Source organism: Bufo bufo, chromosome 8 (assembly GCF_905171765.1).
Source record: "Bufo bufo chromosome 8, aBufBuf1.1, whole genome shotgun sequence".
NCBI classification, from domain to species: domain Eukaryota; kingdom Metazoa; phylum Chordata; class Amphibia; order Anura; family Bufonidae; genus Bufo; species Bufo bufo.
In genome coordinates, this window is record NC_053396.1 from 181,701,879 (window position 1) to 181,717,240 (window position 15,362).

The following is a 15,362-nucleotide window of genomic DNA, read 5'->3' on the forward strand; positions in this document are numbered from 1 at the left end:
GCTTAAACTCCTTCACTGTATTTGCAGCTACCACTTCTGCAGGAAGGCTATTCCATGCATCCACTACTCTCTCAGTAAAGTAATACTTCCTGATATTACTTTTAAACCTTTGCCCCTCTAATTTAAAACTGTGTCCTCTTGTGGTAGTTTTTCTTCTTTTAAATATTCTCTCCTCTTTTACCGAGTTGATTCCCTTTTACGTATTTAAAAGTTTCTATCATATCCCCTCTGTCTCTTCTTTCTTCCAAGCTATACACGTTAAGGTCCTTTAATCTTTCCTGGTAAGTTTTATCCTGCAATCCATGTACCAGTTTAGTAGCTCTTCTCTGAACTGTCTCCAAAGTATCAATATCCTTCTGGAGATATGGTCTCCAGTACTGAGCACAATACTCCAAGTGAGGTCTCACTAGTGCTCTGTAGAGCGGCATGAGCACCTCCCTCTTTCTACTAGTAATGCCTCTCCCTATACACCCAAGCATTCTGCTAGCATTTCGTGCTGCTCTATTACATTGTCTTCCCACCTTTAAGTCTTCTGAAATAATGACCCCTGAATCCCTTTCCTCAGATACTGAGGTTAGGACTGTATCACTGATTTTATATTCTGCTCTTGGGTTTTTACGCCCCAGGTGCATTATCTTGCACTTATCCACATTAAATTTTAGTTGCCAGATTTTTGACCATTCCTCTAGTTTTCCTAAATCCTTTTCCATTTGGCGTTTCCCTCCAGGAACATCAACCCTGTTACCTATCTTTGTGTCATCAGCAAAAAGACAAACCATACACTTTGTGCCCCCAGTAATGATGCCCCCTTAGTACCTTCCCACACAGCATGATGCCCTTAAAGGGATTATCCAATGAATAAAGTAAAAAAATTAAAATCAGACATCATATAGTACATAACAATCTCTTTCTAACAAAGCTAGAACCAGGCCTGTACTTCACATGGATCCAGAGATCTCCACATTCATTGGTCTACTAGATTTATATCAAGCTGACAGCTCAAGGGGCGTGTCTTTTCTGCTGCAGCTCAGGGGGCGTGTCTCAGCTCTCCCTATCACAGCTCAGGAGGCGTGTCTCAGCTCTCCCTATCACAGCTCAGGAGGCATGTCCATGCTCTCCCTATCACAGCTCAGGAAGCAGGTGAAAGATTAAACTGAGCATGTGCGGCCTTCATAATGAGCTGGTCAAAGAAATAAGAAATTCAGTGGCACTTTAAGCTACTTTCACACTTGCGGCAGGACGGATCCGACAGGCTGTTCACCATGTCGGATCCGTCCTTCCGCTATTTCGCCGTGCCGCCGGACCGCCGCTCCGTCCCCATTGACTATAATGGGGACGGGGGCGGAGCTCCAGCGCAGCAGGGCGAAAGCCGCCGGACTAAAGTCCTGCATGTCCGACTTTTTAGTCCGGCGGCTTTCGCCGTGCACCGCCGTGCTGCTCCAGTCCTGTCTCCATTATAGTCAATGGGGACGGAGCGGCGGCACGGCGAAATAGCGGAAGGACGGATCCGACATGGTGAACAGCCTGTCTGATCCGTCCTGCCGCAAGTGTGAAAGTACCCTAACAGATACATTTCATTGAATAACTCAGTAGCTACAGTACATTTTTTCATTACATACAATTACAAAAGTATTCAGATCCAGGTGCTGGTTTGTAAATATTTTTGATGGGACAACCCCTTTTAAGTACCCCCCCTCACAGTAGGATATCCCCCTTCCACAAATATGTTTTCATATTCGGCACATGGGGTCCCCATTGCTGTGATTGGTGGAGACACCAGCAGTTTTACGCCCTCCAATTGCTCACGTATCATGGGACAACTGCTTCAAGAATAACCACCCTGGGTCCAGCTCCTGTAACCTCCCTCAGTCTATGCTGGGCTGGATCTACCAAAGTGCAAACTGCTTTTTGCATATCTCTTCTCTATGGCTAATAGAGGGGGTCTTGGGCGCCTCTCGGCTGGAGGTCCAGACATCATTGATGTCCCGCCAGTAATGATCAACATTGGTGAAGATCAATGATATCTTGTGTTTAGGGGATATGCGTTCGATCAGTGGGGTATGACCACTAGAACGGAGGACCTAGACCCCACTACCATTGGCACCGCCGCAGGAAGTGGAGCGGCAATCAAGCATGCACTCTCCATCCCCGTAGACCCGTGATAATCTTTGTGGTCATCACATTTTAGAGGCTATAAAGCCATATTATTGTACATAATGAAGCTCCTCTGTCATAGTGACAAGGCAAATGCTTCTTTTGCACCATATTCACTCATGTCCAGTGCATATCCAACGAAGAAAAGAAGTTAGAATTTGCGCGCTCCATCTTTAACAGGTCTCAGGTTTTCAAATATATTGGAAAGGAGCAGTAGTGACTAGTAATAACTAATAAGACTTAACTTTTAATATGTAAATAGTAAAAACCGTTAGGGAATGAAATCTACAATCCCCTAAAACAGTGATGCCCAACCTACAGCCCGTGGGCCAAATCCGGCCCGCGAAGCTGTGTCATGCGGCCCGTGCGACTCCCTGGAAAAAGTCTAAGGTGTACCAATACTCCTTAGACTTTCCCCCCACATTTAATAGTGCCGTGAGCGCTGTGAACGGCACAGGAAGCGCAGCAATGCTGCCTGTGCCTTAAATAACCAATAGCCAAGCTCCTTACAGCAACGAACTTTGTTACTCCACCGACTATGATGGGATCCTTTCAGTTTCCGTTCGGGATCCTGTTATTTTACCGGACACAAAAGTGCTGCATACAAGACTTTTTTTGTCTGGTCTTTCGACAGAATCTGAAACAGAGGCTCCAAACGCAGCCTCCAACTCAGATTTGAAGGCCTACGTATTATGTATTTTAGTAATTCTCACACGTGCCCCCTCAGTGTTTGCATTTATTTCTGGCAAAGCTACCTGTTTCTGGCCTGCAAAATTTATACCATGTCTAGTGCGGCCCTCAGACGAAAAATAGTTGGGCACCACTGCCCTAAAGCATCACGCCCCTTTATAGGGTGGACTGGTAAAAAATAGATGGTTCTTACCAGTCCAAAGGTTCAACAGCATACATAGGACACTCCAGCCCCGTGTCCCCTGATGAATCTGGGGCTACAATTGGTTGAAACGCGTTGGGTCACTATACCATTTAATTTTTTGTTTCATTGTTGCACATTTTTTTTGGTGTAATTTTTGTTTTGGCACCGCACCCTTCCCTTTCAGCACAATATATTTTTGCATAGTGGTAGGGTTGTCTAGGGTCCTGTAATAGGGTAAGGGTCCGGACGGGGCCGCTCTTTTCAGGGCAATGACTCCGTATAAGGAGGTCATTAGGGTCCTATAGCCTGTTCAGGGGCATATTAGGACCAGTGTAGTACCTGGCCCCTTGTCTATATCTGTTAGGTGTGACGTCAAGTGTGAAACAACATCTACATTATCAACAAGACTGTATTTGCAACTTGTTCCTGGGCCGCATCCATATCCTGCCAATTCTATGGACTGATGTGATGAAATGAAAAGGTAAGACACGAGATCCCGCGCCTGCGCACTGCTTCGGCAGCTGGCGCGTGCGCACTAGTTGAATTGATGCCGTACCCAAAATGGGCATTGCAGTGTGCATACCCCGGCACGGCGAAGCTGGGTGCGGGATCTCGGCCGGACCTAGGGATGATACAAGGGAATAGGAGGGCGGGCAAAGGAAGAGGCTGGGGAGGAGTAACGGTTAAAAAGGCAGAGCAGCCTGGGCACCTACACACTGAACGCCGCCCCTGGGCACTTGCGAGTGCTCATTTGCATATGAAATAAACGTCGTTTTTCCTGCTTCCGGATGTCTAAAGGAAAAAAACAAAGGTACCGTTAGAATCATGTATAGGTGTGCTACAGCGCCATGTAAGTGCTGTATATGGCCATATAGTGGTGACAGACTCCCTTTAAGTCTTATTAGTTATTACTAGTCACTACTGCTCCTTTCCCATCTATTTGTTGATTCTAGTGCGGTAGACTGTGGCAGGTACATTTGGTACCCCCTCAGAAGGGCACAACTTGCAGATTGGTCTCAGGTTTTCGCATCGATTTGCTCTCTCAGCAGAGACTTCGAAACTGCTACAGGAAAAGGTCTCGTCATTGACGCCATTGAAGAATATATGTATAAAGGTCACGGAGCTTTGTCCAAGGTTGTGTGCAGCCTGCCCCCTAGTGGCACACTGGGGGAATGCACTCTGGGATTATATAATACACGTGCGCTTAGTTTTTTTGCTCGGCATTCATGTACTTGGTTATTGCTAAGTCTACCCTTGACTTATATTTCTCTGTAATTATGCTTGCATTCGAGTTGACTACATTCTTCCTTTTATACGACTGCCAGATGTATCTTCTGATATGAACATATATATATATGTGTGTGTGTCATATTGTGTATTGTCCACTAGAGGGAGCCAGTGACCAATTGCAAATATGTCAAGGAGAGCTGGTGTAGCTATGGGAGCGTATGGCGCACGTTCTGTGGCCTCATGCCTGTAATAGGGCTCATTCACATCTGCGTTGAGCTTTCTGGTCTTCTCCTTCAGAACAACAGGAAAATAAGGGGGGGGGGGGGGGGACTGATCAGGGAACAGCCTGCCGGATCTCCCTGCATTCCAGCATTGCTGGAAGCTTTAAACTATAATTGGGTCCAGTGGATATCCGGCCAGAACCCGGCAAATATACCGTGAATCGGCCAGAAGAAAACCGCTCGCCATATTGGCAGGGTTGCAGCCAGATCTCTGCTGGTTCCTATTATAGTTAATGGGGCCAGGCAGAGACGTTGAAGCTTCTAGCATCAGTTGGTGTCGGTTCTGTCAGACATTTAATTAATTATTTTTAACGGGAGAAAGTCTTGCATGCAGGACATTTTCTTCCGTCAAAAATAATTGACATCTGACATTCAGAAATAATTGATGTTTGACAGAACTGACTCAACTGATGCTGAAAAAAGGACGGATCAGTTATTTATTTTATTTCTCTGTTCTTCTGAAGGATCCAAAGAATGGAAAGCTCAACGCAGATGGGAACTCGGCCTACATCCTATATTCGGATGGTGCCATATAGGATGTTAATGTTTGACAATGGCGCTAAGGCTACCGTCACACCTACGGCAGGCTGTTCTAGCAGAGAATGGCTAGAGTTGGCCAGACGTGCAGCATTTTCCAGGTAGTGGCTGGATCTCTGCCGGACCCTATTATAGTCAATGGATTCTGGTGGGCAGGCGGCAGTATCCAACAATGCCGAATCCAGAGAAACTCTGCCACAGATGTGAAGCTAGCCTAAAAAAGTGGCAAGTCCGCATCTACCCACATTCATTCCATATCCTCTGCTTACAGATAAAATATAGACAAGAATCCAAATATATGAATGAAAAGACCTATCCATAGGGGGAGATGTGTTCCTAGTGGTGCGAGCGGTGTGGTATCTGTCCCCCCATACAACGTTCACCAGAGTCAACATGAATGCATGCATGAATCCCGTGCCACTGGTGCACATTGGTTGCGCCCAGGCCTAAAAGGGTCCCAAAAGGTCTCTTCACTTCATATCTGACCAGTAATCTAAATGGAGGCCATGTGATATGTTTGTATTTGGGGGTCTAAAAGCTTCAGGTTACACCTCAGTTATAACAGGTCATTGATTCATTGACAGGTCCAACCACAATGATGTCAGAGGGAACACAAAATATCGTAGATGCAATGAAACAGCATGGCCTTCGAAAAGTAGCGGGCTGCATGTCTTGTAAGTACCAGGAGTTTTATTTTTTTTACTTATCAGTTATACACTCTCTTCAGCATTGAAACTGCAACACCCAGAAGGAAAAGTCGTGGACTTCTTGAAATCACAGGATTGATGGACATGTTAAAGGGTCAATAAAATTTTAGAAAACTTTTGAATTGTTAAAGAGCGCTGAGACCTCCACCAATCTCTACAATAAGGGGAGAGAAGCACACGCATGTTGCGCTCTCTCTCCTCGCTGCACAAGATGGGCTCCATAGAAGTCCGTGTCGATTCAATCCTCGGCAAAGAGGACAGAGAGCGTGATTAGTGGGGGTCATGGTGCTCAGACCCCCCACCGATCTAAACTTTTGATATGTCTCTGATATCAAAAGTTTCTGAAAAGTTAGTGACCCTTTAATGACATGCAAATGATAAAAATGGAAACAAAACATCTCAATTCATTCAGTATCCAGTATGAGTCCCACGCACAGAAATGCAGGCACATACACGCCTTGGCACGCTATCAGTGAGGTTATTAATGGTTGTCTGAGGAATATTCTGCCATGCAGAATGCACTTGGGCACACAAATCATCAAGATCTGCTGCTGGCAGCTCCCTTTGCAATTGCCCCACCAATGACATCTCGGATGTGTGCTCCACAAGTCCAGAGACACTGCAGGTAGGTAGCACAAGCAACGTGCAGCCTGGTATTGTCCTGTTGAAAGTGGCCCCCGGGCACCTTGGAGAAATGGTCGTACCACTGTTCCATTATCAAAGCAATGTAATGCCGAGCTGCTAGCATACATGAAATGAAGACTAGAGGGGTCTGGCTATCATACATTTTGCCACCCCGCACCATAATCCCTGGAGTAGGGCTGATGTGACGTTCCTTTGTGAAGGTCTCTTCATGGCTTGCGTGGCTTCAGCTATCACTGCATCGGAGACCAAAGCAGGACTCCTCCCTGAAGAGGACAGACCTCCATTGCCATATTTCTGTGCACCATGATGGCTTTTGAGAGCAGTGGTGTGAGGTCAATGGAACACAACCTCTGGCTTGAAGCCCAGTGTCCTGCAAATGCCTTCGGATGGTTTGTGTAGACATTGTTAGCCACCCCACGTTAGGGATTTCACTTGCAGTACAGAATGGATCACTACCCGCCATTCTTCTATTGGCTCATTGGTATGTACGTTATGGAGCTCTCTGGATCCAGCATAGCCCGATGTTAATGCAATACCCTCTCACCCGCCCCCATTGACTATAATGGGTTCTGGTGGAGATCTGTCCACTACCCAGCAAATATGTTGGGATTCGGCAACCGTTTTTATCCTGGAGTATTTGCCGGGTAGTGGCCAGATCTCCACCGAAACCCATTATAATCAATCATTATAAGCGAAGGGCATTGCATTTACTTCCAGCTATGCCGGATCCAGAGAGTTCTGGTGGACTATTCAGAACGAGGACAGATCAGGTTTGCCAGCTTGTCATTGTAATTCCAACCACCGGAACATGCCAGTGCCAACTTGTGCCCTCCCACAAAAATTTACGCAGTGTCTGGATGAGATTTCTACAAATTTCATTCACTTTGCCATTAGGGCTCATGCACACTTGAATGGGTCCGCTGCAATATGTTCTATTTTCTTGCTGTGCGGACGGATCACGGACCCATTCAAGTTGAATGGGTCTGGATCAGTCTGCGGTAGCCGCACGCTTGTTGCCCGTGCATTGGGGACCACAAATTGTGGTCCCTGATGCACGGAACAGGCGTGTGCATGAGCCCCTATTCTGATAGACTGTAGATTTACCACCTGCAAATCTGGATGGAAAATCCACAGCAAAGAGCTCCAAATGGAGTTGATCTCGGCCCCTGAGCAGAAATACCATTAAAGAGGTTGTGCAAGATTGGAAAAACATGGCTGCTTTCATCCTCAAACGGCGTCATACCTGTCCACAGGTTGTGTCTGGTATTGCAGCCCAACCCCAATGTGAAAGCAGCCATGTTTTTCTAATATTGGACAACTTCTTTTGTGTATACCATTTCATATAGCATTAGTGACCTCCATGGTTATCAGTAATCCATTGTGTTTGCATTGAAGCCTTTCTGCTGTGGGATATCACCAAAGTGCCTCCTCCCATGAAGCCAGTGACCGAGGACCACATCCGAATGAAAAAGGTCCTAACAGACTCCGGCCTGGACTATGTGGCGGTGCTTCCTCCACACCTTGCAGGTGACTGGTATTAGTGTGACTTCTTTTTCTTTTTTTTTTTTCTTAGAAACTACATATGTGTCAGGATTGTATGTACCACAAGTGCTCCGGGTACAGGGACTGCTGAAGGTCTGCTGTATCTGAGGACTATGGATTCACAGTTCCAGGAGAATACAGTCCCATGTACACTGACCAAAAATGTAAACGCAACACTTTCGGTTTTGCTCCCATTTTGCATGAGCTGAACTCAAAGATCTGAAGCATTTTCTACATACACAAAAGACCCATTACTCTCTAATATTGTTCACAAATCTGTCTAAGGCCTCCTGCACACGAACGTATTTTTTTGCGGTCCGCAAAAACGGGTCCCGTTTTTCCGTGATCCGTGACCGTTTTTTCGTCCGTGGGTCTTCCTTGATTTTTGGAGGATCCACGGACATGAAAAAAAAGTCGTTTTGGTGTCCGCCTGGCCGTGCGGAGCCAAACGGATCCGTCCTGAATTACAATGCAAGTCAATGGGGACGGATCCGTTTGACGTTGACACAATATGGTGCCATTTCAAACGGATCCGTCCCCATTGACTTTCAATGTAAAGTCTGGAGTCCCTTTTATACCATCGGATCGGAGTTTTCTCCAATCCGATGGTATATTTTAACTTGAAGCGTCCCCATCACCATGGGAACGCCTCTATGTTAGAATATACTGTCGGATATGAGTTAGATCGTGAAACCTCATTTCCGACAGTATATTCTAACACAGAGGCGTTCCCATGGTGATGGGGACGCTTCTAGTTAGAATATACTACAAACTGTGTACATGACTGCCCCCTGCTGCCTAGCAGCATCCGATCTCTTACAGGGGGCTGTGATCAGCACAATTAACCCTTCAGGTGCCGCACCTGAAGGGGTTAATTGTGCTGATCACAGCCCCCTGTAAGAGATCAGGGCTGCCAGGCAGCAGGGGGCAGACCCCCCCCCCCTCCCCCCTCCCCAGTTTGAATATCATTGGTGGCCAGTGCAGCCCCCCCCCCTTCCTCCCTCTATTGTAATAATTCCTTGGTGGCACAGTGTGCGCCCGCCCCCCCCCCCCCCTTCCTCCCTCTATTGTAATAATTCGTTGGTGGCACAGTGTGCGCCCCCCCCCCCCTTCCTCCCTCTATTGTAATCGTTGGTGGCACAGTGTGCGCCCCCCATTGGCCCCCCTCCCTCTATAGCATTAACAACATTGGTGGCCAGTGTGCGGCCTCCCATCTAGCCCCCCCCCCCATCATTGGTGGCAGCGGGTTACTAGCAGTAGTGATTCATACTTACCTGGGAGCTGCGATGTCTGCTTCCGGCCGGGAGCTCCTCCTACTGGTAAGTGACAGTTCATTTAGCAATGACACTTACCAGTAGGTGGCGCTCCCGGCCGGACACGAACATCGCAGCAGCCGGTAAGTATGAATCTTCTACTATTGTACTATTGCTAAGTAACCATGGCAACCAGCGTCCTGGTTGCCATGGTTACCGATCGGAGCCCCAGCGATTAAACTGGGACTCCGATCGGAACTCCGCTGCCACCAATGATGGGGGGGGGGGGGGGCCGCACACTGGCCACCAATGTTGTTAATGCTAGGGGGGGGGGGGGCCGAGGGGGGGCGCACACTGTGCCACCAACGAATTATTACAATAGAGGGAGGGAGGGAGGGGGGGGGGGGCGCACACTGTGCCACCAACGAATTATTACAATAGAGGAAGGGAGGGGGGGGGCGCACACTGTGCCACCAACGAATAATTACAATAGAGGGAGGGGGGGGGGCCGCACTGGCCACCAATGATATTTAAACTGGGTAGGGGGGGGAGGGTCTGCCCCCTGCTGCCTGGCAGCCCTGATCTCTTACAGGGGGCCGTGATCAGCACAATTAACCCCTTCAGGTGCCGCACCTGAAGGGGTTAATTGTGCTGATCACGGCCCCCTGTAAGAGATCGGGTGCTGCCAGGCAGCAGGGGGCAGTCTTGTACACAGTTTGTAGTGTATTCTAACTAGAAGCGTCCCCATCACCATGGGAACGCTTCTGTGTTAGAATATACTGTCGGTTCTGAGTTTTCACGAAGTGAAAACTCAGCTTTGAAAAAGCTTTTATACAGACGGATCTTCGGATCCGTCTGTATAAAAACTAACCTACGGCCACGGATCACGGACACGGATGCCAATCTTGTGTGCATCCGTGTTCTTTCACGGACCCATTGACTTGAATGGGTCCGTGAACCGTTGGCCGTGAAAAAAATAGGACAGGTCATATTTTTTTCACGGCCAGGAAACACGGATCACGGATGCGGCTGCAAAACGGTGCATTTTCCGATTTTTCCACGGACCCATTGAAAGTCAATGGGTCCGTGAAAAAAAGCGGAAAACGGCACAACGGCCACGGGTGCACACAACGTTCGTGTGCAGGAGGCCTTAATCTGTGTTAGTGAGCTCTTCTCCTTTGCCGAGATAATCCATCCCACCTCACAGGTGTGGCATATCAAGGTGCTGATTAGACAGCATGAATATTGCACAGGTGTGCCTTAGACAGCCCACAATAAAAGGCCACTCTGAAATGTGCACAGTTTTGCCTTACCATTTGCCTCACGCAGTGCAACACATCTCCGTCGCAGTTGATCTGGTTGTTGATTGTGGCCTGTGGAATGTTGGTCGACTCCTCTAAAATAATTGTGCGAAGTTGATGAATATTGTCAGGAACTGGAACACACTGACTTATACGCCAATCCAGAGCATCCCAAACATGCTCAATGGGTGACATGTCCGGTGAGTATGGTGGCCTTGCAAGAACTGGGATGTTTTCAGCTTCCAGGAATTGTGTACAGATCCTTGCAATATGGGGCCGTGCATTATCCTGCTGCAACATGAGGTGATGGTCGTGGATGAATGGCACAACAATGGGCCTCAGGATCTCGTCACGGTATCTCTGTGCCTTCAAAATGCCATCAATAAAATGCACCTGTGTTCGTTGTCCATAATATACGCCTGCCCATACCATAACCCCACCGCCACCATGGGCCACTCGATCCACAACGTTGACGTCAGCAAACCGCTCACCCACGTGACTCCACACACTCTATCTGCCCTGAACAGTGAAAACCTGCAGTCCGGTCCGGACCCCGATGAGGACGACGAGCATGCAGATGAGCTTCCCTGAGACGGTTTCTGACAGTTTGTGCAGAAATTCTTTGGTTATGCAAACCGATTGCTGCTGCAGCTGTCCGGGTGGCTGGTCTCAGACGATCATGGAGGCGAACATGCTGGGTGTGGAGGTCCTGGGCTGGTGTGGTTACACGTGGTCTGCGTTTGAGAGGCCGGTTGGATGCACTGCCAAATTCTCTGAAACACCTTTTGGAGACTGCTTATGGTAGAGAAATGAACATTCATTGCACGGGCAACAGCTCTGGTAGACATTCCTGCAGTCAGCATGCCAATTGCACTGTCCCTCAAACGTTGCGACATCTGTGGCATTGTGTTGTGTGATCAAACTGCACATTTCAGAGTGGCCTTTTATTGTGGGCAGTCTAAGGCACACCTGTACAATATTCATGCTGTCTAATCAGCACCTTGATATGCCACACCTGTGAGGTGGGATGGATTATCTCGGCAAAAGAGAAGTGCTCACTAACACAGATTTGCGAACAATATTAGAGAGTAATGGGTCTTTTGTGTATGTAGAAAATGTTTCAGATCTTTGAGTTCAGCTCATGCAAAATGGGAGCAAAACCGAAAGTGTTGCGTTTACATTTTTGGTCAGTGTAAGATCGTGGATGACTATGCCTCCCTTTGTGACGGGCAGAGCTGTGGTACTGCAGCGGCAAGAGCTCTGCTGCATGTGACTTTAGCTGATTGTAGACTGTCAGTAAGCATAGTGATGTGTCCGTTATCAGTTGGAGCCATATCTATAACCCTGCTATTGTCCCTGTGCAGACGACAAGCCTTTTACGGGAGATTACACCGTGAGTGCTGAGCGCGGAGGGAATGTCATCTCCACCAGTGATCTTAGCGACTTCTTCCTTCGTTGTGTGAACACAGATGAGTATAATGGGAAAAGTGTCACCTTGTTCCGGGACTACAGTGGCTTGTAACGGCGCCCTCTGCTGGTGGTGGAATACAACAACATTCCAAGCTATGGCCTTTCTAAAAGTATGCAAAAAAATATAATTTACGGAAATCTATAAAATAAAATGGAACCATGCTTCAAACATTTGTTTCTTTATTTTCAGTTCAATACTTTAGTCTGGTGGTTTTATAAATTCTATAATTGAAAAAAAAAAATTCAAGGGAATTGGTGATGGCTGCCTAAATCTGCATGAAAGTTTAGTATCGAACCTTTGCCCCAAAACAATCTTCCCCCCTCCTACTGCTGCATATAATTCCTGCATCCATTTTTGTTGTCTATGAATGGAACTTTCTTTTTTTTTTTATAACCAAAATCAGGAAATTAACCAACACAAGGCTAAGCTCCTGCACGGAGCTGTAATACGACCCTGTGCATGCGCTTTTAAAGGCTATGTTAACCTTTGGGGTCAATTATTGCATTGTACTCATTTTCAGCTAAAAATAATTTTTTTAATTGGCCTTTAAAATATTGGCTTTTTTTTTTTTTTTTTTTTTTTCTGTACAGAGCTGACATGCTCCAGCACCCTTTAGATTTGTCTTTTCCGTCAGACCAGGAGCTGACGGCTCCTTATCTCTGCTCTCTGGCCTCATATACACTTGTTATAGCTCAGTTTTTATCTTACTGATAAGGGTACTTTCGCACTAGCGTTATTCTTTTCCGGCATTGAGTTCCGTCCTAGGGGCTCAATACCGGAAAAGAACTAATCAGTTTTATCCTAATGCATTCTGAATAGGGAGCAATCCGTTCAGGATGTCTTCAGTTCAGTCTTTTTGACTTTTCAGGACTGAGATAATACCGCAGCACGCTGCGGAGAGACGGATCCGGCATTTCAATGCATTTGTCATACGGATCAGGATCCTGATCAGTCTGACAAATGCCATCAGTTTGCATGCGTTTTGATGGATCCGGCAGGCAGTTCTGGCGACTGAACTGCCTGCCGGAATCCTCTGCCACAAGTGTGAAAGGACCCTAAGAATGTGGCTTAAATAAGAGTTTATGATCTCTTAGTACTTTAGAGATAAGGGTTATAGTGAAGGGACCAGTCACACAACTAGAAAAACTGTTAACCCTTTGTGACAGAATAGAGTAATAAAGGCCATTTAAAAAAATATATTTTTAGCCAAAAATGAGTAAAAACATGTTGTATCATTTTGCGGATGCTACGGAACGGACGTGCTGGTGTGGACAGTACACAGTGTGCTGTCCACATCTTTTGTGGCTCCATTTGAAGTGAATGGGTCCGCATCCGATCCGCAAAAATATGTGGATCGGATGCGGACAAAACATAAGTTTGTGTGCATGAGCCCTTAAAGCCATAATACATCGCCCACAGCAGTGTATGGTGCCCTACTGGATTGTCGGATTCCATATAAATCCAGCACTAAAAAAAAGTCATGTCGGATGCAGTGTTGCAGAGGTATTCTCCTCTAGAGTTTATCCCCATAATACAGCAACACAGATGGGAAGGACATTTATTAAGATCAGCGTTTTACATGCTGGTCTTCATCTATAACCCTCTGGCGTCAGATGCGCCACAATTAAGAGGCACATGCTTCTTAATAATTGTGTATCTGTGAACTGAAATCTACACCAGCAAGGTAGAGATTTTAGTTATAATCTACGCCGGTTTCCTGGCATGGATTCTAATAAATGTGCTGGGCTGGTTATGCCCAGCCCTGACAACTTTTTGGAAAACCCTCAAAGTCTGTTTATGCACATTTGTGGAGTGCGTCAAACTTTACGAATTTTTGATGCCAATTATCTGATGTATAAGGCCTCATTCACCCGGCCGCGCCAAAACAGCGGGTCCGCAATATGTGGGCACCGGCCGCGTGCACCCCGCATCATGGATGCGGACCCATTCACTTGAATGGTTCCGCAATCCAGAAGGTGTGGTGCGGAACCCCACGGAGTGCTTACGTGGGGTTTCTGTCCGTGCCTCCGCACCGCTAAAAAGTAGTGCAAGCACTACTTTTTTGCTGTGCAGACAGATCACAGACCCATTCAAGTTTAATGGGTCTGAGTCGGTCTGCAGGATCCACATGGATGTTGCACGTGCATTAGGGGCAAATTGTGACCCCCAATTCACAGAACGGCCGATCAACTGCCGTGTGCATGAGGCCTAAGGGTTGATAAATGCCCACCTTAGTGTCTACAGCTCTGCAATATGGACAGACACCTTGTAAAATATCGCCTGTGGGCAGCAGATTTTCATGGCATTAACGAATGCTTCTCCCCATACAGTGGAGAAGATCGCTGCGTGTAATAGCAGCAGTCACCTCCACTGATCAGCAGGCGATTGTCAGAAAGGAACGCTCCAGGAACGAGTAGTGTAAGGCCTCATTCACACATCAGTGTTTGGTCAGTGATTTCCATCAGTGATTGTGAGCCAAAACCAGAAGTGGAGCCTCCACAGACATAAGGTAGAAGGGAAAGATCTGCACCTGTTCTGTGGTTAGACCCGCACCTGGTTTTGGCTCAAAATCACTGATAGAAATAACTGACCAAAATATTAGAGTGGCAAATGCAATGTGACGCGAGGTCTACCTTATCTTGCGTGTCCATGCTGTGCTCTCACTGCTCTCTCTCGCTCTCTCTCACTGAGTTCATTTCTCTGGTGCAGAAAACCTGGCTGAATCTGCGCTGAAACCGCCTCCCATTGTATTCAATGGGAGGCCAAGCGGCAGTTCATGCAGCCGAGGGTTATCGCCCCCCACAAAGCCGTACCCGGAGGCTGCTAGTGGTTTAGCTCCATTCAGTGGCAGAAAACAGCGGTTTCTGACGTGGGATACACAGAGGATTTTGCAGCTGACAAAACCTACCTTTTAAAGGGATTGTGTCATTTCAGTAAGTGGCATTTGTCATGGTAGGAGAAAGTTAATACAAGGCATACTAATGTATTGTGATTGTCCATGTTGCCTCCTTTGCTGGCTGGATTCATTTTTTTACCACCTTATACACTGCTTGTTTCCATGGTTACGACCTCCCTGCAATCCATCAGTGGTGGCCGTGCTTGCACACTGTAGAAAAAAAACACCAGCCTCTCTGGTGGCTGATACAGTGGGAGCTTATATAGGCTGGTGCTTTTTCCTATTGAGTGCAAGCACAGCCAACGCTGATGGATTGCAGGGTGGTCGTAGCCATGGAAACGAGCCGTGTATAATGTGATGGAAAAATGAATCCAGCCAGCAAAGGAGGCAATATGGACAATCACAATACATTAGTAAGTGCCTTGTATTACCTTTCTCTACATGATAAATACTATTTACTGAAGTGACACA

The 15,362-nt window shown here is 47.0% G+C and overlaps 1 protein-coding gene and 1 long non-coding RNA gene across 2 annotated transcripts in view; one reads left to right on the top strand and one right to left on the bottom strand.

The window, feature by feature from the left end:
* Positions 1-12,163, top strand: part of BLVRB (biliverdin reductase B) — a 30,335-nt gene extending 18,172 nt beyond the window's left edge. Inside the window, exons 3-5 of the mRNA XM_040406167.1 lie at positions 5,661-5,750; positions 7,824-7,955; positions 11,889-12,163. Of these exons, the coding sequence (XP_040262101.1) occupies positions 5,661-5,750; positions 7,824-7,955; positions 11,889-12,046 (380 nt within the window). The 3' untranslated portion in view covers positions 12,047-12,163. The remainder of the gene's footprint in view (positions 1-5,660; positions 5,751-7,823; positions 7,956-11,888) is intronic.
* Positions 4,245-5,624, bottom strand: LOC120977967. The gene is made up of 2 exons (XR_005774019.1): positions 4,602-5,624; positions 4,245-4,502 (listed from the first exon to the last, which is right to left on the bottom strand). It is a non-coding gene; the product is annotated as an uncharacterized LOC120977967 (long non-coding RNA).
* Positions 12,164-15,362: the final 3,199 nt, after the last annotated feature.